Source organism: Globicephala melas, chromosome 1 (assembly GCF_963455315.2).
Source record: "Globicephala melas chromosome 1, mGloMel1.2, whole genome shotgun sequence".
NCBI classification, from domain to species: domain Eukaryota; kingdom Metazoa; phylum Chordata; class Mammalia; order Artiodactyla; family Delphinidae; genus Globicephala; species Globicephala melas.
Genome location: NC_083314.1, coordinates 151,244,176 through 151,265,419, shown reverse-complemented (window position 1 = coordinate 151,265,419; position 21,244 = coordinate 151,244,176). Strand labels below are relative to the sequence as shown.

General features: G+C 54.5%; 3 protein-coding genes and 1 non-coding gene across 8 annotated transcripts in view; 2 read left to right on the top strand and 2 right to left on the bottom strand.

Moving 5' to 3' along the window:
- The first annotated feature begins 2,334 nt into the window (after positions 1-2,334).
- Positions 2,335-7,756, top strand: PLK3 (polo like kinase 3). 2 transcript variants are annotated; one of them, XM_030869944.2, is made up of 15 exons: positions 2,335-2,535; positions 3,269-3,376; positions 3,471-3,587; positions 3,727-3,856; positions 3,938-4,025; positions 4,844-4,939; positions 5,027-5,225; positions 5,337-5,463; positions 5,657-5,748; positions 5,990-6,083; positions 6,220-6,303; positions 6,397-6,559; positions 6,717-6,846; positions 7,025-7,138; positions 7,246-7,756. In XM_030869944.2, the coding sequence occupies exons 1-15, from the start codon at positions 2,491-2,493 to the stop codon at positions 7,435-7,437; spliced, it is 1,779 nt and encodes a 592-aa protein (XP_030725804.1). In that variant the 5' UTR covers positions 2,335-2,490; the 3' UTR covers positions 7,438-7,756. The 2 variants fall into 2 exon arrangements, with proteins under 2 accessions (XP_030725804.1, XP_030725803.1); XM_030869943.2 differs by having other exon boundaries at positions 2,335-3,109.
- A 19-nt stretch (positions 7,757-7,775) lies between these two features.
- On the bottom strand, positions 7,776-9,211 carry DYNLT4 (dynein light chain Tctex-type 4). Its single transcript, XM_060295111.1, is given in 2 exon segments — positions 7,776-8,466; positions 8,973-9,211. Coding segments are annotated over 2 exon segments (930 nt in total).
- Positions 9,212-10,328: 1,117 nt separating this feature from the next.
- BTBD19 (BTB domain containing 19) overlaps positions 10,329-21,244 on the top strand; it is a 96,233-nt gene continuing 85,317 nt past the window's right edge. The window contains exons 1-8 of one of the 4 annotated variants that reach the window (XM_060306282.1): positions 10,329-10,714; positions 11,972-12,185; positions 12,332-12,456; positions 13,520-13,586; positions 13,686-13,754; positions 13,832-13,963; positions 14,088-14,213; positions 14,341-15,588. In XM_060306282.1, coding sequence (XP_060162265.1) covers positions 10,629-10,714; positions 11,972-12,185; positions 12,332-12,456; positions 13,520-13,586; positions 13,686-13,754; positions 13,832-13,963; positions 14,088-14,213; positions 14,341-14,475 — 954 coding nt within the window. In that variant the 5' untranslated portion in view covers positions 10,329-10,628 and the 3' untranslated portion in view covers positions 14,476-15,588. Of the gene's footprint in view, positions 10,715-11,971; positions 12,186-12,277; positions 12,457-13,519; positions 13,587-13,685; positions 13,755-13,831; positions 13,964-14,087; positions 14,299-14,340; positions 15,589-21,244 lie in introns of those variants that run through there. The other 3 variants (XM_030869945.2, XM_060306269.1, XM_060306278.1) reach the window with 3 other exon arrangements.
- LOC115860545 (U5 spliceosomal RNA) lies at positions 19,294-19,410 on the bottom strand. Its single transcript, XR_004042485.1, has one exon. It is a non-coding gene; the product is annotated as a U5 spliceosomal RNA (small nuclear RNA).

Genomic DNA, 21,244 nt, shown 5'->3' with positions numbered 1-21,244 from the left:
TGCTGACCTGTAGAATAAAGACCAAACTCTAGAGTATGGCAGTTAAGGCCTTCCTGCCCACCCCCATTCCCCTCTCCCCCTCACTCATCTGAACTACTAATATTTCTCCACCTCTCTGGCTGGTTTGTTTCTCCATTCAGGGGTCATGGAGGGCAAGGTGAGAGAAGCAGGCTCTTGTGGGCCTGATGAGGGACTGGGTGGGATATCCATATGGTGAGAGGTTGAAGTGGAGATGAGACTAAAGGCAGGGAGTCCAGCAAGGTGCTGTAGCAATTATCCCAACCTGAGAGACTGTGACCCAGATTAGGGTGCTTGGGGAAGATGGAGCGAAGTGCATAGATTTCAGAGATATTTGGAAGATAAAACTGACAGGAATTGGGTACTCAATAAATATTTGTTGAATTTCCTGGCTACTGTCTCTAAAGTAAGCTCTTTGGTTGCTCCTATGTTTAGTTCCTTCACAGCACTTTTCACAGCCTGCAGCTACCTTGTTTATATACTTGCCTATTATCTGTTTCCATCAAGCAGAATGTAAACTAAATGAGGGCTGCAACCTTGACCAATCTTATACACACAGTGCTTGGCACTTACTAGGTGCTCTCAGATCTTTGAGGACTGAACAGGTTAATAATTGATTGGATGGTACAGAGTGAGCAGAGAGGTGAAAGGACAAGCCCAGGAAGAAGCCTGTGATCCTGGGATTCAGAGGGGTTAAGATCCCACCTTTCTACCACCCCACACCAGTCAGAATGGCCATCATTTAAAAGTCTACAAATAACACTTTTCATCACGTAAGAGGCTGTGGAGAAAAGGGAACCCTCCTACACTGTTGGTGGGAATGTAAATTGGTGCAGCCTCTATGGAAAATGGTATGGAGTTTCCTCAAAAAACTAAAATAGAGTTGCTATATGATCCTGCAATCCAACTCCTGGGCATATATCCAGAGAAAACTATAATTCGAAAAGACACATGCGGGACTTCCCTGGTGGGGCAGTGGTTAAGAATCCACCTGCCAATGCAAGGGACACGGGTTCGAGCCCTGGTCCGGGAAATCCCACATGCCACGGAGCAACTAAGCCTGTGTGCCACAACTACTGAGCCCACGCGCTGCAACTAAGGCCACGCACCTAGAGCCCGTGCTCTACAACAAGAGAAGCCACCGCGATGAGAAGCCCACACACCGCAACGAAGAGTAGCCCCTGATTGCTGCAACTAGAGAAAGCCCATGTGCAGCAACGAAGACCCAACGCAGCCAAAAATTAATTTAATTAATTAATTAATTTTTTTAAAAAAGAAAAGACCCATGCACCCCAGTGTTCATTGCAGCACTATTTTCAATAGCCAAGACATGGAAACAACCTAAATGTCCATTGACAGATGAATGGAAGAAGAAGACGTAGTACGTATATAGAGTGCAATACTACTCAGCCATAAAAAAGAATGAAATAATGCCATTTGCAGCAACATGGATGAACCTAGAGATTATCAATCCAAGTGAAGCAAGTCAAAAAGATTAAGACAAACACCATATGAGATCACTTATATGTGGAATCTAAAATGTGACACAAATAAAATCTACGAAACAGAAACAGACTCACAGACATAGAAAACAGACTTGTGGTGGCCAAGGGGGAGAGGGCATGGGGGAGGGATGGATTGGGAGTTCGGGATTAGCAGATGCAAACTATTATATATAGAATGGATAAACAATAAGGTCCTACTGTAGAGCACAGGGAACTATATTCAATATCCTGTGATAAACCATAATGGAAAAAATATGAAAAAGAATATAGATGTATAACTGAATCACTTTGCTGTACAGTAGAAATTAACACAAAATGGTAAATCAACTATACTTCAAATAAAGTAAATTTTTTAAAAAGTCCCCATCTCTCTGTCTCTGGCCCTGGGAACGGTGGGCATAGACCAGATTTAGGGGTTCAGATGGCCCGGGGACCACCTGCCCAATTGTCTATTGCTAGATTTGAGAAAATACAATTCCCATTCCTCACTTTCTGGCCTCTGGCTGCTGACCCAGGGCAGTGGTTGTTTTCAGGGAAAGGGAATAGGCACTCCTCCAGAACCTGAGATCTGCCCTTCAAAGGTGTGGATGTGGGTAGCGAAAGATGTGGCCTGGCTCATGTCAAAAGCCTTGAATGCCAGGCTGTTTGACCCCAAAACTCAACATAGCAGCCCAGGCCTCCACGCTCCTCCCCACGCCAGGCAAGCCCAGCTAGGCGCGTGCAATTCCTCTCAGGCCCTAAGGGGGGCAGCACTGGCCTGAGCCTGGGGGGCTTTGTCCAAGGGCGTGGCCAGTGCCAGAGCGCGCAAATTCCCGCGCACTTAAGGGGGAGTGTTGGTGACGAGCTCAGGCAAAAGCGAGCGCCGCCCCTGCCTCTGTCCTCCAGGCTGGAACGCTAGTCCATCTAGTTGCCAGGGGGATTCCCCAGATGTCCAGGCCCCTTCGGACCTCAGCATAAGCCCCCAAGGATGAGGGAAAAGAGGACCCCCATTAGAGGGACTCTCAGTCACCAGGTAGGTAGGGGACCGGGGACACAGCTGGCTCCTACATCCTGATGGCCAGCAGCATGGTGACTAGCGGTACGGCTACGTCTTCAAGGCTGGAGCAGGAAGCTGGGCCTCCGGGTGCATGGGTGGGAGGAGGAGCTTCTTGATGACGTAAGGCCCGAGGAAGGGCGTGGCTTTTTGGTGACTCGCCTCCAGGAAGGGGGCGGGCTCTTAATGACGAGACGCCAGGGAGGGGGCAGGCGTTCATTGATAAAAACGCTGGGCTCTCTCGGGCGCGAGCGCCGCGTAGGAAATCCAGCCAGCGCCACGCGCTGCCGCGGCCTGGCGGAAGCCAGAATTAGCCGGGCCCGCGCAGCGCCGCACCGCCCTCATGGAGCCCGCGGCCGGCTTCCTGTCCCCGCGCCCCTTCCCGCGTGCTGCCGCCCTGCCAGCGCCCCCCGCCGGGCCCGGACCTCCTGGGAGTCCCATGCCGGGACCTGAGCCGGAGGTGCTGGCCGGGCCGCTGGCGCTGGACCCTGGGCGCCTCATCACTGACCCGCGCAGCGGCCGCACCTACTTCAAAGGGCGCCTTTTGGGCAAGGTGAGCTGAGGGGTGGTGTCAGCGAGGGTAGAGGGGGACCCTGCCGGCCTCTTTGCCCGCGCGGGGCGTGGCAGGGGCGTTTGGCCTCGGCGCGGGAACCTCTGCTGGCCTGCCCTGGCGCTCCCCTGGAGCGCCCTGCCTGATGCCCCCTCCTTATAGGGGGGCTTCGCCCGCTGCTACGAGGCCACTGACACAGAGACCGGCAATGCCTACGCGGTCAAAGTCATCTCGCAGAGCCGCATCACCAAGCCGCATCAGCGCGAGAAGGTGAGCCGGGACCCAGTCCCAGCAAACGACGGGTGGGGTGGGGACAGTGGCGTGGGAGCCCTTTGCGGATGACAACCCCGCGTCCCCACTGCAGATCCTAAACGAGATTGAGCTGCACCGCGGCCTGCAGCACCGCCACATTGTGCGTTTCTCGCACCACTTTGAGGATGCTGACAACATATACATTTTCCTGGAGCTCTGCAGCCGAAAGGTGAGGGATGGTGATGGAGGTGGGGGAGGGAATGGGGACCTTAAGACCCAAAGTTGGAGCCCTGGTTTTCCTCAGCAAGCACAAGTGGAGGGAGGATCCGGGAGGGCAGACGAGGGGCTGAGGCAGTGGCTCTCTGCAGTCCCTGGCCCACATCTGGAAGGCCCGGCACACCCTGTTGGAGCCAGAGGTGCGCTACTACCTTCGGCAGATCCTTTCCGGACTCAAGTACTTGCACCAGCGAGGCATCTTGCACCGGGACCTCAAGCTGGGTGAGGCTCCTGGGCCAACAGGATGGGGGGTTGGGGAGGCAGAGAAAAAGGCGTCTGACACATTTCTCTACCCCGGTCCAGGAAATTTTTTCATCACTGAGAACATGGAACTGAAGTTGGGGGATTTTGGGCTGGCAACCAGGTTGGAGCCCCCGGAGCATAGGAAGAAGTGAGTGTTTGAGGAGGGGGGTGGCCACAGTCTGTGTGACACAGGTGACGTGCGTGACAGACACTAAATATGTATGTGGTAGGCACGATGACTGCCTGATGTGTCTGTGTAATAGATGGGAAAGGATGATGGGCTGTGTGTGTGTGTGTGTGTGTGTGTGTGTGTGTGTGTGTGAGAGAGATGGTGGCAGTGGCAGCCCGGGTGAATGGGAATGATGGAGAGGCTGTGGGTCCTCTGTGTGTTTAGTCCCCGAGACAGATGGGTGTAAGGATTCTTGGAGGTATATGACTGATCCTGTGTGAATGTGGATGGTGACATAAGAATGTGTGAGATGGACTGAGTGTAGGGATGGTGGGACATGACACCCCGTGTGTCACGATAACCTGCTGTGGCAACGAAGACTGGGTGTAAAACAGATAGCATGTGTGGTAGTTGAGTGTTTATGGGGGATGTGACAGCTGGTGTTGGTGTGTGTGGCACAGACCATAGGAGGTGACAGCCTGTATGGGTGTCTGACAGACGGGAGTGGGGGAAGGAGGAAGGGATCAGTGATGGACCCTCTGTTGACCCTGGAGGAGGGGGCTGGGTTGGGGGTCAGGGCCTCCCCCTGTCCTGCAGAGCAGCTGAGCAGCTGGGCCAGGCGGGTGGGCAGGGACTCAGCTGCCATCCCTGGCATCCATTGTCTCAGAACAAGCAGGAGTTCTCTGGCCTTTGGTGACAGGCAGCTGCTTTGTCTGGACTCACAGTGGGGGCAGGGATGAGGGGCCAGCCAGGCTGCTTCTGAACCTTGTCCTCTGCTCTTCCCTACCCCCTTTCAGGACCATCTGTGGCACCCCCAACTATGTGGCCCCAGAAGTGCTGCAGAGACAGGGCCACGGCCCTGAGGCAGATGTGTGGTCCCTGGGCTGTGTCATGTGAGTCCCAGGGTCATGTGCACACAGGGGGTACCCAGGGAGGCATATGTTCCACTTTACTCCTGACCCCCTTTCTCTGCCCCACAGGTACACACTGCTATGTGGGAGCCCCCCCTTTGAGACAGTTGACCTGAAGGAGACATACCGCTGCATCAAACAGGTTCACTACACGCTGCCTGCCAGCCTCTCACTGCCTGCCCGGCAGCTCCTGGCCACCATCCTTCGAGCCTCACCCCAAGACCGCCCCTCAATTGACCAGATCCTGCGCCACAACTTCTTTACCAAGGTTTGTGGCCCCCCAGACATGTCCAGTCTGCGGATTCCCAGGGGATTGAATGGGAGCAGGTGACAGGACCCCTGCACTGCTCTTCTCTGCTCACACGCCTTCTCTCTTCAGGGCTACACCCCCTACCGGCTCCCTGTCAGCAGCTGTGTGACAGTCCCAGACCTGACACCCCTTAACCCAGCTAGGATTCTGTTTGTCAAAGTTACCAAGAGCCTATTTGGGAGGAAGAAGAGTAAGAGTGAGTCTGGGATGTCAGTGGTTTTGAGGGTACAGAGCGGCAGGGGGCTTGTCAAGTACATGTGAGGGTGTGAGGCTGAGTCCCCGGGGAGAGCGTGTATTACACAGGCACGTGGGGATGCCTAACAGTGTCATCCTAGCGGGAAGCAGGGGGGCTGGACAGGGTTCTGAGGATTCTCTCTCGCCCCACCCAGATAAGAACCATCCTGAGGAGCGGGACGAAGTCTCCTGTTTGGTGAACAGCCTCACTCGGATGTCCATTGGCCGTCAGGGTGCCAGGCCCGAGGTGAGGTGCTCATGTGGACAGTGTTCCCCTGACTCACCCCCACCCTAGCAGCTGCGGGAAGCCTGGGATAAAAGAGGCTGATGAAACATCTAGCCTCGTGGTGGCCTAATTGGCTGTGTCTCATCAGCCAGGAAGGGCTGACCTGGGGTGCCCCGGGTGCCAGGGCAGGGCCGGGCCATGGACTCTCAAGGATTTGGATTTTGGGGCCTATCTCACTCCCTTTCTCCACCCAACCCTCCAGGCTCCGGCAGCTTCAGGTCCAGCCCCCGTCAGCCTGGTAGAGACAGCACTTGAGGACAGTTCGCCCCGTGGGACACTGGCGAGCAGTGGAGATGGTGAGCCACCAGGAGGGTGAAGGGTGCTAGAGGTTGCTGGGCCTGAGAGCAGGCCCAAAGGGAAGGAGTGGGTGGAGAGTCACTGTCTAGGACCTTGAGGACTATTGCCTAATTCTCAGTGCCCTGTTCCCTTCAGGGTTTGAAGAAGGTCTGACTGTGGCCACAGTGGTGGAGTCAGCCCTCTGTGCTCTGAGAAACTGCCTGGCCTTCATGTCCCCAGGTGAGGCTGGGGTCTGGTGTATGTGAATGGTGGTGGGAGTTCTTAGACTGGGAGGCCAGGAACAGGTCCTCATTCCTTCCTCTTCCATGACAGCTGAACAGAACCCCGCTCCCCTGGCCCAGCCAGAGCCTCTGGTGTGGGTCAGCAAGTGGGTTGACTATTCCAACAAGTTTGGCTTTGGGTATCAACTGTCCAGCTGCCGTGTGGCCGTGCTCTTCAACAATGGCACACACATGGCCCTGTCAGCCAACAGAAAGTAAGTGGTGTCTTGGGGTGTCTTGTATCCAGCCCACTGTACTCAGCAAGGCTGTACCTTGGTGTGTGCTCCTGGGCTCCCGGACCTGCAGTCTCTCAGGGGAGGGGCGTGGGTACAGGGCTCCATCTGACTTCTGTCTCCATCTCCTCCCCTCCAGGACTGTGCACTATGACCCCACCAGCACCAAGCACTTCTCCTTCTCTGTGGGTGCTGTGCCTCGGGCCCTGCAGCCTCAGCTGGGTGTCCTGAGGTATTTTGCCTCCTACATGGAGCAGCGCCTCATGAAGGTTTGTGGACTGGGGTGGAGCACGTTGAGGACGAACACATCCTGATCCCTTTCTGTTCCCCTTTGGGGGTGGGTGGGGGAGGGGATGGGTGCTGCAGCTAGAAGCTGAACCTCTAAGGGAGACATGAATGGAGAGAGGACTGACTCATGTCAGACAAGTGACCTGCCCCTGCTCCCAGGGTGGAGATCTGCCCAGTGTGGAAGAGGTGGAGGTGCCCGTCCCCCCACTCCTGCTACAGTGGGTCAAGACTGATCAGGCCCTACTCATGCTCTTTAGTGATGGCACCATCCAGGTAAGAGCTCCTCTTGGAGTTGGGGGTAAGGTCTGGGAGGTCCAGGGTGCTGGGGAGGAAACGGTCTGGGCCTTAGGCCCTGATCAGTGCCACCCTCCTGCACACAGGTGAACTTCTACGGAGACCACACCAAGCTGATCCTCAGTGGCTGGGAGCCCCTCCTTGTGACTTTTGTGGCCCGCAATCGCAGTGCTTGTACTTACCTTGCTTCCCACCTTCAGCAGCTGGGCTGCTCCCCAGACCTGAGGCAGCGGCTCTGCTATGCTCTGCGCCTGCTCCGGGACCGCTGCCCAGTCTAGGCCCCAACCTGCGGGGCCGGCCACCACCCAAGCCCTCAGGCCTGACGCCTGTGCCTGTAAGGCTCTGGCCCTTGCCTTTGTGGCCCTCCCTGTTCCTTTGGTGCCTCACTGGGGGCTCTGGGCCGAATCCCCCAGGGAATCAGGGACCAGCTTTACTGGGGTTGGAGGCGGCCTCCTACCCCTTCTCCAAGAAAAACCTAAGCCTTAGCCCCCCGCTAGGGGGCGTTATTTATGGACCACTTTTATTTATTGACAGACATTTATTTATTGGGATGTGAGCCCCAGGGAGGGCCTCCTCCTGGTATAATAAACCGTTTTTGCAAAACTCGGGGGAGTCCTCACTCGCAGTAGAGCCTGTGGACCGTGGCCACAGCGAAGAAGGAGGCGTTGGTGACCGCGGCCGTGGCCAGCCTGTCGCGGGCCCAGTCCTAGAGCGCGCGGTTGACCACGCACATGCCCTGTCCGGCACGCGGCCCCAGCACCACGCTGCACACCAGCTTGTAGCGCGGCGGGCTGAGCTCGCGCAGGCGCAGGCGCACGTGCACCAGCTCACACAGCTCCGGCGCCAGCTGCCCGGCCTCGGCGTGGGAGGAGCACGCTTCGCGCAATCCTGCCTCCAACGCCGCTTCCAGGGCCTGCTGTGTGTACGCGGCCTCACAGCGCTCCCGTGGCGCCGACTCCGTGCGGTACGAGGGCGCTGCTCAGCGGGCGGTCGCCAGGGGTAAGCCAGAGGAGCTGACCCACGAGCCTAGAGGGGGCAAGGGGCCCAGGGATGGGCGCCGACCCCGAAGACCTGCGCCTGGCCCGGCCCGCGAGTTGCGGCGCGAAAAGGACGAGGCGGGACCTAGCACGGAGCCACGGCGGGAGGCCGGGCCCGTGCCGTCTGGTCGGGTCTCATCGATGCTGGGCAGACGGCCTGGAGGCTGCGCTGGTGATTGTTTCAGCCCATGGTCTTTGGCAGCCTCCTCCTCCTCGTAACCGGAGGGCACAGGCCTGCCAGCCGTGGACCTGCCGGCTGGAAGACCCACGCTTGGACGGGATGGCCCTCACTGGTCATCTCTGTACACCATCCCGTCTCTTACTTAATGATAAGAGTTTTTAACCCCTAATCCCTTCTTACCTGTTTTTTTGGGGACAGGTGAATCAAATAGTGCGGGGTTGCGTGGATTCCTAGGTGCTTAGAGGGTTAAGGGCTGTTAGGGACACAATAAGGGGAGAGATGCTGCTCAGACTATCATCTTGCTATCCCTGCCCCCTGAGCTCCACTTTCCTTGGGCACTATGGAGGTTAGTTAAATGAGCTCGAAGTACACCTCCTTTTCTCCCTTCCACCTGACTTCACCAGCAGGAGAAGGGGGAGATGTATCTGCCCTCTGCCTCAGCCTAGACAGTGGCGCCTCCACCCCCTGACCAGAGGGAGGGACAGACAGACCCAACTCCTTCATCCCCCACAGATCCTTCTAGCCCTGTGAGTCTTGAATCCAGACATCCTCCACCCCTACCTGCTCTTACGGTGGCTGGCACAAAGATCCCTACAGCTGGCTGCGGCTGGGGCCAGGTGACTCAGGATGGTCCTTCCACTCTCTGCTTTTGGCTTCTGGCCCTACCTCCAGAATCACTTCTGGGATGGCTGCCCTCTTCTCCCGAAGCTCCTCAGACACCTGAGTCACCTGTAGCCTTTGGCCTCCAAGCTCTCTCCTAACAGCCCTTGCCTGGCTGGCCTGGCTGGCAGGTGGGAGGTTAAGGGCCCCTTGCCTTTGTTGTGGAGTTGCCATGGGTTACTGGGCAAGCACTCCCCTCTTCCCGGTTCCCTCTTTCCTGTCCTGGCTCTGGCTTAACCTGGGAGTGTGCCTACTATGAGCACGTGCCAGGTGACTGAGTCATCAGGGGAGAGGGATCAGCGGGGGCTTAGAGCCCAAGGGCATACAAGTCTGACTGAAGGGGCAGATGTAGAGAGGGGCTCTGGTCAGATTGGTGTCCCCCCACCCCAGAGCTCTTGACCCACTGTCCATTTCACCCCTTGTGAAGACTGGCTCTCCACTTGTCAGCAAGTCTCAGAGGGCCTGGGATATGGGGAAACCCTGAGGCTGTGGGGGAGGCCCCTCAGAAATCCGGACCTGGGCCTACGGGAAGAAGCTCCCCCACCCCCGCCCCCGGCCCTGTCATCTCCCCGTCAGCCTGAACTAGGGCAAACGTTTTCCGTTCCCTGTGCCTAGCTAGGGTGTGGCTCGGATGACTTCCTCAATTCAGGGCTGGGGGAGGGGAAGGGAGACCCATCCGAATACAGACCTGATGCAACAGTGATGACTCCACTCCTAAGTGCACCCTGCTGACCTCAATGCCCTGGGGCTTGTCCCCAGCTATCCACACCTCTTGTGTGCCCTACTGCTCAGATTGCCGACCCCCCCCACCCCCCGTTCGGTTGCATTTCAGGGATGCCAGAGATCATGACTCCTCTTTCAGAGGTGACACCTCCTCACCTGACCCCTCTCTGGGAGCAACAGGACTGCCACCTCCCAAACAAGCCAGGTCTGGGCCCTGAAAACGGTCCATAGGGACAAGGACTTTCCCCGCTGAGGGGGGTTCCCCAGGCCTGGCTAGCCCGATCTTGACCCTGTATGCCTGTTGGGGGGAGGGTGGGAGGGGGCAGGGAGTTTGAACTCTGAACCCAGGACAGGCAGGGGCCAGGGTGCCAAGACCCTCCGACTCTGCTTAGGGCCCCTCTAGGGCTGAAGTTTTCTCTGGGCCTGTGGGAGCTGGGCGGGGCCTTGTCTCTGGCTGGGCTCTAGTTTCCGTGGAAACCCACAGGCTTCCCACCCCAGCGCTGCCTGGGCATGCTCCCAGCTGGGGCCTCATCCACAGCCAGCCTCTCCTCCCGAGTCCAGTCCGCTCTACCTTGGCCTCTCTTGGTCCCCTCCCTGAGTCCCCATCCCCAGGCCAAGCCTCTGGCCTCCTCCACTGGCCTCTGATGCCTTCAGGAACCTGGGCCTCCTGCCTCATTCCTAAACTTTAGCTTCTCAGCAAACAGGCCTCCCAAGCTCTTGCCCCTCCCTCTCGGGCCTTTCTATCTCCTCACCAGCTTTAGGGCTCAACCAGGCCTCCTGCTCCTTCCACCTACCGCCTCCCACGGACCAGCAGACAACAGGCCTCCTAGGCTGTTCCTCCTGCTCACTCCCCTGCCCTACCCCACCCATGGAGACCCCAGGACTGATTGTGCACGGGGAGGCTGCGCCCTTTTCCACAGCACTCCGAAGCCTCGTCAACAACCCCCTATACAGGTGAGGGGGGGCCCTGTTTGTGGGTTTTCCCTAGCTGTCTCTGCTGGGCCCCTTGACTCTGAGGAAGCTCTGGGTACAGAGGAAGTGGGGAATTAGGACTTAACCCTCCTCCCTGGTGAACTCAGTCTGGGGAAGTCAAGTGTAGAGGATAACTACTGGTCGCTTAGTGTCTACGAGAGCCAGAGGTGGGGGCACTGGGGACAGGAGCTCAGAGCAGCTATGTGACCTCAGGGAAAGGCCTTCCTGTTTTGGATCTTAGGCTCCTGGCAGAGAAGAGCTCTCTGCCCCCAGGACCCTGAGAAATGGAATGTAACTTGAGTGCCTCCCTAGGGAGGCAGAGAAGCAGATAACCCTGCTCTGGGAACTGCAGACTCACAAGAGGAACAAAGCTCAAGAGACTGAGCCAGAGTTGCAGACAGGAAGTAGTTCAAGGGTGCTGCCTGGGGCGCACTGCCTGCCCAGGATGCTGTGCTGTCTGAAACCAAGGGATAGAGTACGGGGGTAACGCTGGTCAGGAGAACTAGAATGCAGCTTTCTATTCCCCCTGCCTCAGAGCTGGGCCCCTCCCTACGGGTCGGTGACTCCTATAACCCTACTTCTTTGGGCATCGCAGTCTGGTCTGAGCAGTGGGAACCCCCAGGCCTTGGACCGGAGACTGGGAGGCTCCAGGAAGCTCAAGCTTCATCTCCTGCTTCCTACCCGCTATGCTGTTCAGAGGCCCAGAGGGTGGGGCCGGTAGTGATCGTGAAGATGGAAAATGTGGTCCGGCCTCATGATGGTGCCTCACTGACGTGTCTATTTGCAGCCGGTGCACTCTGCACCCCCAACCCTACCCTCTCCTGTCTGGAGGAGGCTGAAAAAGCTGAGTTTGCAGTCTGTGGAGGAGAAGCCAAAAAGAGTTTCCCTTCCCCCAAGACACAGGCTGGGGGGGAGGAGAGCGGTGTTGGGATCAACCTTGTATCAGCCCTGGTGCCCCCTCAGTGATCAATTGATCAAACATAGCCACCTCCTAGGGTTTGGGATTCGCATCCCGTTTCAGGGATGAGAAAACTGAGTTAATGAGTAGGAAGTCTCTTGCCTAGGCACCACAAGGTGGAGGTGGAATTAGAACCACACCTGTGTGACCCAGACCTTCGGGTGGAGGGACTGTCTCTTTTACAGGGCAGATAAGTAAACGGAGTTGGGCAAAGGCAAAGCCTAGAGTTGCACAGAGACTCTGGCCTCCTCTTCCTGGTTCTCTGCCCCTCTCTCCCACAGTGATGTTCGCTTTGTCGTCGGTCAAGAACGGCAGGAGGTGTTTGCCCACCGGTGCTTGTTGGCATGTAGATGCAACTTCTTCCAGCGACTTCTGGGCTCAGAGCCGGGCCCCGGGGTGCCTAGCCCTGTGGTGCTGAGCACCGTGCCAGCTGAGGCCTTCCTGGCAGTGCTGGAGTTTCTGTACACCAACAGTGCCAAGCTGCACCGCCACTCCGTGAGCCCACCAGGCAGGGGTCTGGGTGGGAGGAGGGGTGGCTGAGGGACGGGGGAGACTCCTTTCCACTCCCCCAATCACCCACTCTGCAGGTGCTGGAAGTGCTGACGGCGGCTGTGGAGTATGGGCTGGAGGAACTGCGAGAGGTGGGTTTATGTGGCGCCTCATCTCGTTTCCCCCACCTCTTATGGGCTTCAGTTCCTATCCTGCCTCACACACCGGCTAGCCTGGAGAGCAACGTGCACCGGTACAGACAGAAGTATGGGTATCTCTGTGTAGATAGGCATTTATGTGTGCCTGTGTGCAAACGGATATGCGCATGCCCTGTGTGTGCTGTGGGGGCACGTGGGGTGTTTATGGATGGTGCTGTAGATACCAGGATAAGTTAGCCTTGATCCCTGTTCTTCAAAGAGAGACAGACACAAGAAAACTCTCAACCCAGTGCCATAAGAAGTGTGACAGATAAGGGCAAATGGTGCTGAGACTGTACGGAGAGTCTCTAGTCTCGCCACCAGGGAGAGAGGAGGGGAAGACTTCCTGGAGGAGGAAACATTTGTGTTGGATCGGGTAGAACAGGTAGGAGTTTGTTCAGAGGGGGAGAGGAAAGATGGCGTTCTAGTTACAGAGACAGAGGTACAAAGATGCTGGTGAGACATTTAGTGTGGCTGGACTCAGTGTGTGAGAGGAGAGGGAGATATGAAATTGGAGAGCATGCCAAGGGCTGGTTCCTGCAGAACTTTCAAGAATTTGGACTTCTTTTACCCAGAGGGCAGTGGAAATTCATGAGGTTTCAGATAAAGGAGTGAGGATTTGGAAGCTAAGGGGAGAAGGGATTAGGGCTTACCAGTCCAGTAAGGGGGGGTGGGGGTGGCAGTGGTTGCCCGAGAGAGGTGCATGGCTTTGAGAGAAGTGGAATTGTCATGACCCAGTGCTTTTCTGGATGTGGGGGGTGAGAGGGAGATGTTGTGGATGAAATTCAAGTTTCTGGTTAAAAGAGAAGTGTCTTCAAGTCCAGAGGGGGACACATGGAGAAAGATAAGTGTCCTGAGAGAAAGGGAGAGTGGAATTTTCACATGGCTCTTATCTAGCTTGATTAGTGAGGAATGTACTAAAAGGTAGGTTGCTGGGCTTGGCTTTGCTAGTTTCTAGTTCCTCCAGGTTTGCCAAGTCTCGGGCCCTGGTGATTCCCTGCCTCCCTTGGCCTGGGAGGTCTGTATGGGCCTGGGGCTGCTGTAAGCCTGGGTGGCTCACTGCTCCAAGCCTGCTCACTGCTTCTGGACTGGGGTTGGGGTCTTGGAAGAGGGACATTTGGGCACAACCCACATTCGTTTCTGTTCCCAGCTGTGCCTGCAGTTTGTGATGAAGGTGCTGGATGTGGAGCTGGTTTGCGAGGCCCTGCAGGTGGGTGTTGCTGGACAGGCTTGCAGGTGGTCCCCCTGTGGAGGGCCGGGCTACATGGCCCCTCCAGTCTCAACCCGACCTCCCTCATTCTGCTCTCAGATTGCCGTATCCTTTGGCCTGGGACCGCTGCAGGAGCGCTGTGTAGCTTTCATAGAGGCCCACAGCCAGGTACAGCTCCCGACCTTCATACTCCCAACCCCACACGCCTCATCCTGCTCCCCACTGACCCAATCGTGGACCCACAGGAGACCCTCCGGACCCGTGGTTTCCTGGAGCTGTCGGCACCCGCGTTGCTGCTCCTGCTGCGCAGCGACAAGCTCTGCGTGGATGAGGCCGAGCTGGTCCTGGCAGCCCGGAGCTGGGCGCGCGTGGGCGCGGTGAGCGGGAGCTGAGGGGAGCGCGGGGTGGGGGCGCTGAAGGAGGCTCGGGACGCAGGAACTCGGGGAGCGGGCGGCTGGGCAGGTGCCCCCGCCCGCCTGGGCTCAACGCTGGCGTCGGCAGGCGGTACTGGAGCGGCCTGCGGCCGAGGTGGCGGCCCCGGTGGTGCGGGAGCTGAGACTGGCCTTGCTGGCTCCGGCAGAGCTGAGCGCCCTGGAAGAGCAGAACCGGCGGGAGCCGCTCATCCCGGTACGGACGCGGGGAACACGGCTCAGATTCACTCCGCGGCGTGGGGGGAAGGGCGAGGGGCGCAGCCCAGGATCTGCGGGCTGAGGTAGGTATTGCGTGACTCCGCCATGACTCGCCTCCCCTGCAGGTGGAACAGATCGTAGAGGCGTGGAAATGCCATGCTCTGCGGAGAGGGGATGCGGCCCGGGGCGCCCCGTGCCGCCGCCGGAAGGGTACCCTGCCCCGGGAGCATCATCGCTTTCTGGACCTGCCCTTTAAGTGACCAAATGCCACGACTTGCGAGGACTTCTGGGCCTCTCCTAAACTACAGCTCCCAACATGCTCCGCGCTCGGAGCGGGTTTCCGCTCCCAGAATGCCCGGCTAGCGGGGCGCAGGAGGGGCGGCAATCTGACACGCGCAGGGGCTGTGGGTGAGGTTCCGGGGGAGGGCGGGCCTGGGCGGCGCGTCAGTGGGCTGAGCCTTGGCTTCAAGGCCCTCGCGAAGCCAGGAAGTGGGTTCCTTCGCGCTGTGCTCTGGCGTTACAGCCGGCCCTTGGGCACTCTCGCCCACCCTGTTTACTCATTTAATTCCCACATATCGTTTCAGCTCAGACCCTTCTTTAACTCCAGACCTGCCACCTGACGATCTCTCTCTAAATGTCCTACAGAGACCTCAGACTCAATCCAAAATTGAGCTCGCCCCTCAGCTTTCTCCAGTTTTGCCCCCATCGTGTTTCTCATCTCCGTGGGTGCCCAAGCCAGAAGTCTACCGCTCATCCTTGCTTTTTTCCTCTTCCTCACATCTGCCTCCCGTGGCTTCTACCTTTTAAGAGGCTGAAAGTTAGCAGAATATGCCACCCCAATATATGCCTTTTTGGCATAAGGTTATTTTAAGCTGATTATTTTGAGAAAAGGGAGAAGTTTTGATAACAGAGAAGTTACCCCTTTTGTAAGGGAAATTTTTAGAATGGAAATCTCCATTTGTAAGGGTGTCTCCCTCTCTGTACCAGGATGACTAACTCACAGGAGAATCTTCCAGTGAAGTCAGTGAAATCTGCTTAATAAACCTTATCCTTGCTTTTGGTGCTTTTTCCTGATGGCCTTCCTATAACTGGCCTCCCCACAGTTTTCTTTCTGTTGTTAGCTGAAGGAGGTATTTAAGCCGGTATTTTAGGCCGGTATTTTAGGCCACCTCAGGGAGCTACTCATTTTCCCCTGGGTATTTCCTATGTATACATGAGATATACATGCTAATAAACTTCTGGGTTTTTTTGTTTTCTCTTGTTAAGATGTCTTATTACAAAGGTCTCAGCCAAGAGAACAGAGAGTAGAGAGAAAATTATTTTTCCTCTCCTACAAGATCTTTCCAGTTGGTTCAGTTCTCTCAGCCCAGTTCAGCCAGTCCTATCTGTGGCAGGAATCACTGCCACAGGCTCTTATTAATCCTCCTGCCTTCACTCCAGCGGCGACCCCCCCCCCCCCGCCCCAACCATTTCCCACACTGCTGCCAGACTTGTGTAAGATTGTCAGCCCTACTCTCCTTATTAAGTTCCTCAACATTCCCACTGCCCTCAGGACAAAATATAATCTATTTCACTTTTAGGGAACTCAAAATTACTAGTGGTTCCAAACATTAGCAACTCTTCTCTCAACTACTGCCTTTGCATAAATTCGCTGGTCCGGAAGGCAATGGTCCTCCAGCTCTGGATTTACTTTCTTGGTTATTGAAGACTCCCCATTCATTTGTTACACATTTTTGTTTTCTTGAGGATCTGAATCTCCCTGGAGGAAGATCTCTGGGGCCTGGAGTGGTGCCTTATTCATTTCTACTTCCCCAGTCCCTGTCACATAATCAGTGCTCTGTAAATGTTCAGTGATGACTTTGCTTTCTTATTTAAATATTATTTTATTCCATTAAGATACTATCAGTGTGGGGCTTCCCTGGTGGCAGCAGTGGTTAAGTATCCACCTGCCAATGCAGGGGACACGGGTTCAAGCCCTGGTCCGGAAAGGTCCCACATGCCGCGGAGCAGCTAAGCCTGTGCGCCACAACTACTGAGCCTGTGCTCTAGAGCCCATGAGCCACAACTACTGAGCCCGCGTGCCACAACTACTGAAGCCCGCGCTCCTAGGGCCCGTGCTCTGCAACAAGAGAAGCCAACACAATGGGAAGCCCCCGCACCGCAGCGAAGAGTAGCCCCCGCTCACCGCAACTAGAGAGAGCCCGCGTGCAGCAACAAAGACCCAATGCAGCCAAAAAAAAGAAAAAGAAAAAGAAAAAGATACTATCAGTGTGAAATTAGGGACAATTAACTTTTTTTTTTTTTTTTTTGGCTGTGCCTCTCGCCTTGTGGGATCTTAGTTCCCCAACCAGGGATCGAACCCGTGCCCTCTGCAGTGGAAGTGCGGAGTCTTAACCCTGGACCGTCAGGGAAGTCCCTAATTGGAAAAAAATATTCTTCTTTCTCAGGGATTTTATGTAAAAATATATTGTGCGTGGATTAAAAATAGTTATTTGCTATTATTTCTCAAGACTGAAAATGTGGTTACCCTCAGTACCACTTTGTTTGGATAATGAAAATTGAAGACAAACTAGTCCTAGAGGACTGGTTTAACCTAGAGGACTGGTTAAATTAACTATGGTATATTCCTACAGTGATATTAAAAAATACCCATGATTGGGACTTCCCTGGTTGTCCAGTGGTTAAGAATCCGCCTTCCAATGCAGGGGATGTGGGTGCCACCCCTGTTTGGGAACTAAGATCCCACATGCCGCGGAGCAACTAAGCCTGCACGAGAAGCCCGTGTGCCGCAATGAAGAGCCCGTGCGCTGTAACAAAGACTCAGCGCAACTAAAATTAAAAAACAACAAAAAAAGAAATCCATGACTTTTGGTAAGAAAAGCACAGTGCAGACCAAGTAGAGCATGATTCATTTTGCTGAAAGAAAAGGTAATATTGAGAAGAAAAAGTTTTCCTTGCTCCTCTTCAGGTCCTTGGCTGGATCTGAAGATTAAACTGACAAAAACAATTAACAGGAGAAAAGCATACAATGTTTTTAAAAAATAAATTTATTTATTTATTTTTATTTGGCTGCTTTGGGTCTTCGTTGCTGCGAGTGGGCTTTCTCTAGTTGTGGTGAGCGGGGGCTACTCTTCGTTGCGTTGCTCAGGCTTCTCATTGTGGTGGCTTCTCTTGTTGTGGAGCATGGGCTCTAGGCGTGCGAGCTTCAGTAGTTGTGGCACAAGGGCTCACTAGTTGTGGCTCGCGGGCTCTAGAGTGCAGCCTCAGTAGTTGTGGCGCACAGGCTTAGTTGCTCTGCGGCATGTGGGATCTTCCCAGGCTAGGGCTCGAACCCGTGTCCCCTGCATTGGCAGGCGGATTCTTAACCACTGCATCACCAGGGAAGTCCCTACAAATTTATTTAATGTAAGTTTTTACGTGACATGGGAGCCTTCATAAGGAAATGAAGACCAAAAGAAACAGTTAAGCCTGAGTATTTTTATGCTAGGTTAAAGGGTAGTAATCTGGGGGGGAATTTAGCAAGACTTGCTCTTTAGAATTCTTCTCAGAGTCTCCTTGTCCTTGGAGATGATGCTCCCTTCCTCTCGGTATACTAAGGGCAGCTCTCACTTGAGAGTTTTATGACCTGTTTCATGGGGTGTGTGTGTGTGTCGGGCATTGAGGGAGTGAGGAGGTCAGAATGACTTTCCTGTTTTCTCAAACTCCTTCAGCTTAAAATAATATGTGGAGGTGCCATATTTTAGGATAGCATGTCCTGAACCCCATCGCTAAGTAGCGCAGTGATGAAGAGAATGCCTCTTCTGGAGCCAAGCTGCCTGGGTTTGAATCTCAGCTCCATCATTTTCTGGCTTTGTGATTTGATTGAGGCTATTTAACTTTCTATGCATCAGTTTCTTTGTTTATAAAATGGAGATAAAAATAGAATCTATTTAGGTTCTCAGGAAGATTAATTTTGTAAAGTGCTTAGGACTGTAGTGGGACAGTACATGTGTTTAGAAAATAAATCTCTTCATTCACTTGTTACACAAATATTCATTGAGTGTTCATGTGCTAGACATTGATTTAGGGTCATGGGATCTATCAGAGGACAAATCAGGTAAAGTCTCTGCCTCACAGAACCTACATTCTAGGAGGAGAAAGAGCAGACAAGTAAAGAAATGCATGTATGATATTCCGGGGCGGGTTTGTACTCTGAAGAAAAAACATGTTACACAGCGACGTGGTGGTGTGATCGGATTTACATTTTAAACGATTACTTGGCCTTTGTGTGGAGGATTGGGACAAAGACGGTCAAGGGAGTGAGGCGGGGGCTGGGAGGCTATTGCCGGAATCCAAGAACTCTTGGAGCAGCTTGCTAGCACTGGAGGAAGTAAAACGTATGCGGTTGCGTGAAGCATATACTTTGAATATGAGAGTCAGTGGGAGCAGCTGATGGCTGTGAATTCGGAGGACACCAGGTAGGAGATGATACTTACTTAAAGCCACAGATCTAGGTAACCTCCCCTACCGTGAGGTAGATCTAAGACCCAGGAACAAGAGAACCACATTTGCTAGCTAGCCCTGTCCTCTCAGTAATGCTCTTGCTGTAGAGCACTTTTCACTGAGATCCTGTATTATGTACCCATTTTTTTTTGTTTTTTTAGTTCTTGATTTCACCAAAAACTTAAGCTCCTTAAGAGAAGGAACCGTGTATATTTGCACGGAAAACTGGCATCGAGCGAGCATTGAACGGGAACAATCTGACCAAACTGCCTCCTCTGCTATTTTTGGGAAGGGAACCAATAAGCCTGATTGGAAATGAACACTGTTGCGCTTGTGTCGCTATATGTCGACCAAAAACGTTCAGTGCTTTTTCACGCCTTCCTTTATTTCGTCAACTTCATCACCTACTGCGAAGCCTTGGAGAGAAACCAGCAGAATAGTAAAAGAGGCACACTTCGCAAAACGAAGTGAATAATTGGAAAGGAACTCCAACATCCGACACGAGCCTTTGTCTAAATTCCCCCGGGTAATTACAGACAAGTTGTTAAAATACAGGATCAAACATTAACTTCTCGTTTTTTTAACTCCAATATGTACTCCCACTAAAATACGCAACCTCAAAAAATAAAACAAACTCTCAAAACTGTTTCCCTCCCTGGAAATCTTCAGTAAAAGGCGAAAATCCTATACGATCTGAAGAAAAACCACAACATGGTTACTCGCTTCCGCTTGGAACACTCCCAGAACAACGTAACACTCAGCTCAGTTATGGTTGCTCCGCTCCTGCGCAGTTCGCGCTCCCTGCGTGGGATTTACACAGACCATAGATTTCTAATAGGCACTGTCCCCTGCAACAGTGGACAAACCCCGTGGGGGGAACTCAAGCAGCGTGAAACTGTCTTTTCGTGGTGCACCATGGGTATGCAAATCGCAGGCCGTTCCGGCAGCTGGGCGACACCAGCCGCTGGCCAGGCAGGGCGGCACCGTGGGGACCCCAGGGCTGCAGCGCTCTCTCGTCGCTGTGGGTCCTCCCGGGAGCCGGCGCTTCCTTACCCAGGCTGAGGTTAAGTCCTACCATTCGGTACCCTCAGGGACCACCCCTCCCCCCACCCGCCCCCAACCCTGTTCTAGGGACAGAAGCAGAAACGGTCAAGCACAGACACTCAGGGACTTTGGGACCATATAGGAGGCAGGTCACCACCCCTTCTGGAGGAGATGGCATCCAAATTATCTGGAAGGATGGTTCGGGTTTATGGGAGGTGGAAACGTGTTCTCCGCAGAGGGAATGCCCTCTGTGAAGTTATGGGTGGGGAACATAGAAAGTAATCAGTCTGTCTGGAGTAGAGTGTGGTGTGGTGTGTCTGAATGAGGGTGTGAATCCAGCCAGTCGCTGTCCTGAGAGAGCTGGGATGATGGCAGAGGCTAGATGGAGTTAGGCCTGGAAAGGGCTTGGCTTTGATCTTGTGATATCAGTGATGGGGAGCCATGAACGGGGCTGAATAGTGTGCACTGCCACGCAGGGTGGGCTGTCCTGCAAACACTGGGACTTGCCCCCAAGACTGGCTGTGGTCAGTGCCCCGGAACTGACCATTCCTGGGGTGGTCCGGCTCCAACTGGCTGGAATCCTTCAGCTGCTGCCACACCAGGACACTGGGCAATGTTTCAGGGTTATTCACTAAGCATGCAGTTGGAGCACAGACTTTCAGCATAGCTAATATCCCACAAACTACAGAAATAGAGAGCACCTATGAGAAGCCGGGTGATGTCTTACATAAATATTTCATTTAAAATCCTGAAAGGAAAAACTAGTACCCTACAAGATAGGCTCAAATCTTCCCATTTCACAGATGAAGACGCTGAGGCTCAGAGAGGTTCTCTGACTTTTCCAGGTCACTCAGCTGGTAAGTGGCACCGATGGAGTGACATCTTTTGCACTATTCCAGCCTGGTGAGCTCTCCTGCTCTACCCAAAAGCCCCTCCAAAGTGACCCAAACACTACTGGCTCCAAATCCAGTGTCCATCCCTTGGGCATCCTGGATGCATCCCCTACTCTAGGTTCCAGGCCAACCGCCTGCTTCTCTTAAATCTTCTCAAGCATCTTAGTGTTGATTCAGCTGCAGAAGTCTTCCCCCTCCCCCGCCACCTCCCTGCCCACTTTTGGTCAGAACATGATTTTCTGGCCTTTGGCCTGGTGGGGTGGAGTGTGAGAATGCAGCACTCTGGGGGTGGGATCGTTCCTGGTGAGTGGGTGGCTGGAACCCAGGGTGTGTATGTGTGTCAGTTGAGACCGAGCCCTGGGATAATTGGAGAAGGGCAATAAAAGGCCTCCCCCACCTCGCGCGTCAGATGAGACTCTGCACTCTACACCCAGGGGTGTGGCCAGAATCGTCCAGGCCTCTGTATAGTGGGCCTGTTCAACATTCACAGAACAAACAGCTTAAATACAGAGCCTCACTGGTTGCTAATGCAACCTCAATTTCAGCAGTGCCCCTACTGATCCCCTAGCTGTCTGGCCAAAGATGCCTCTGGGGCGCCAAGCTGACTGCT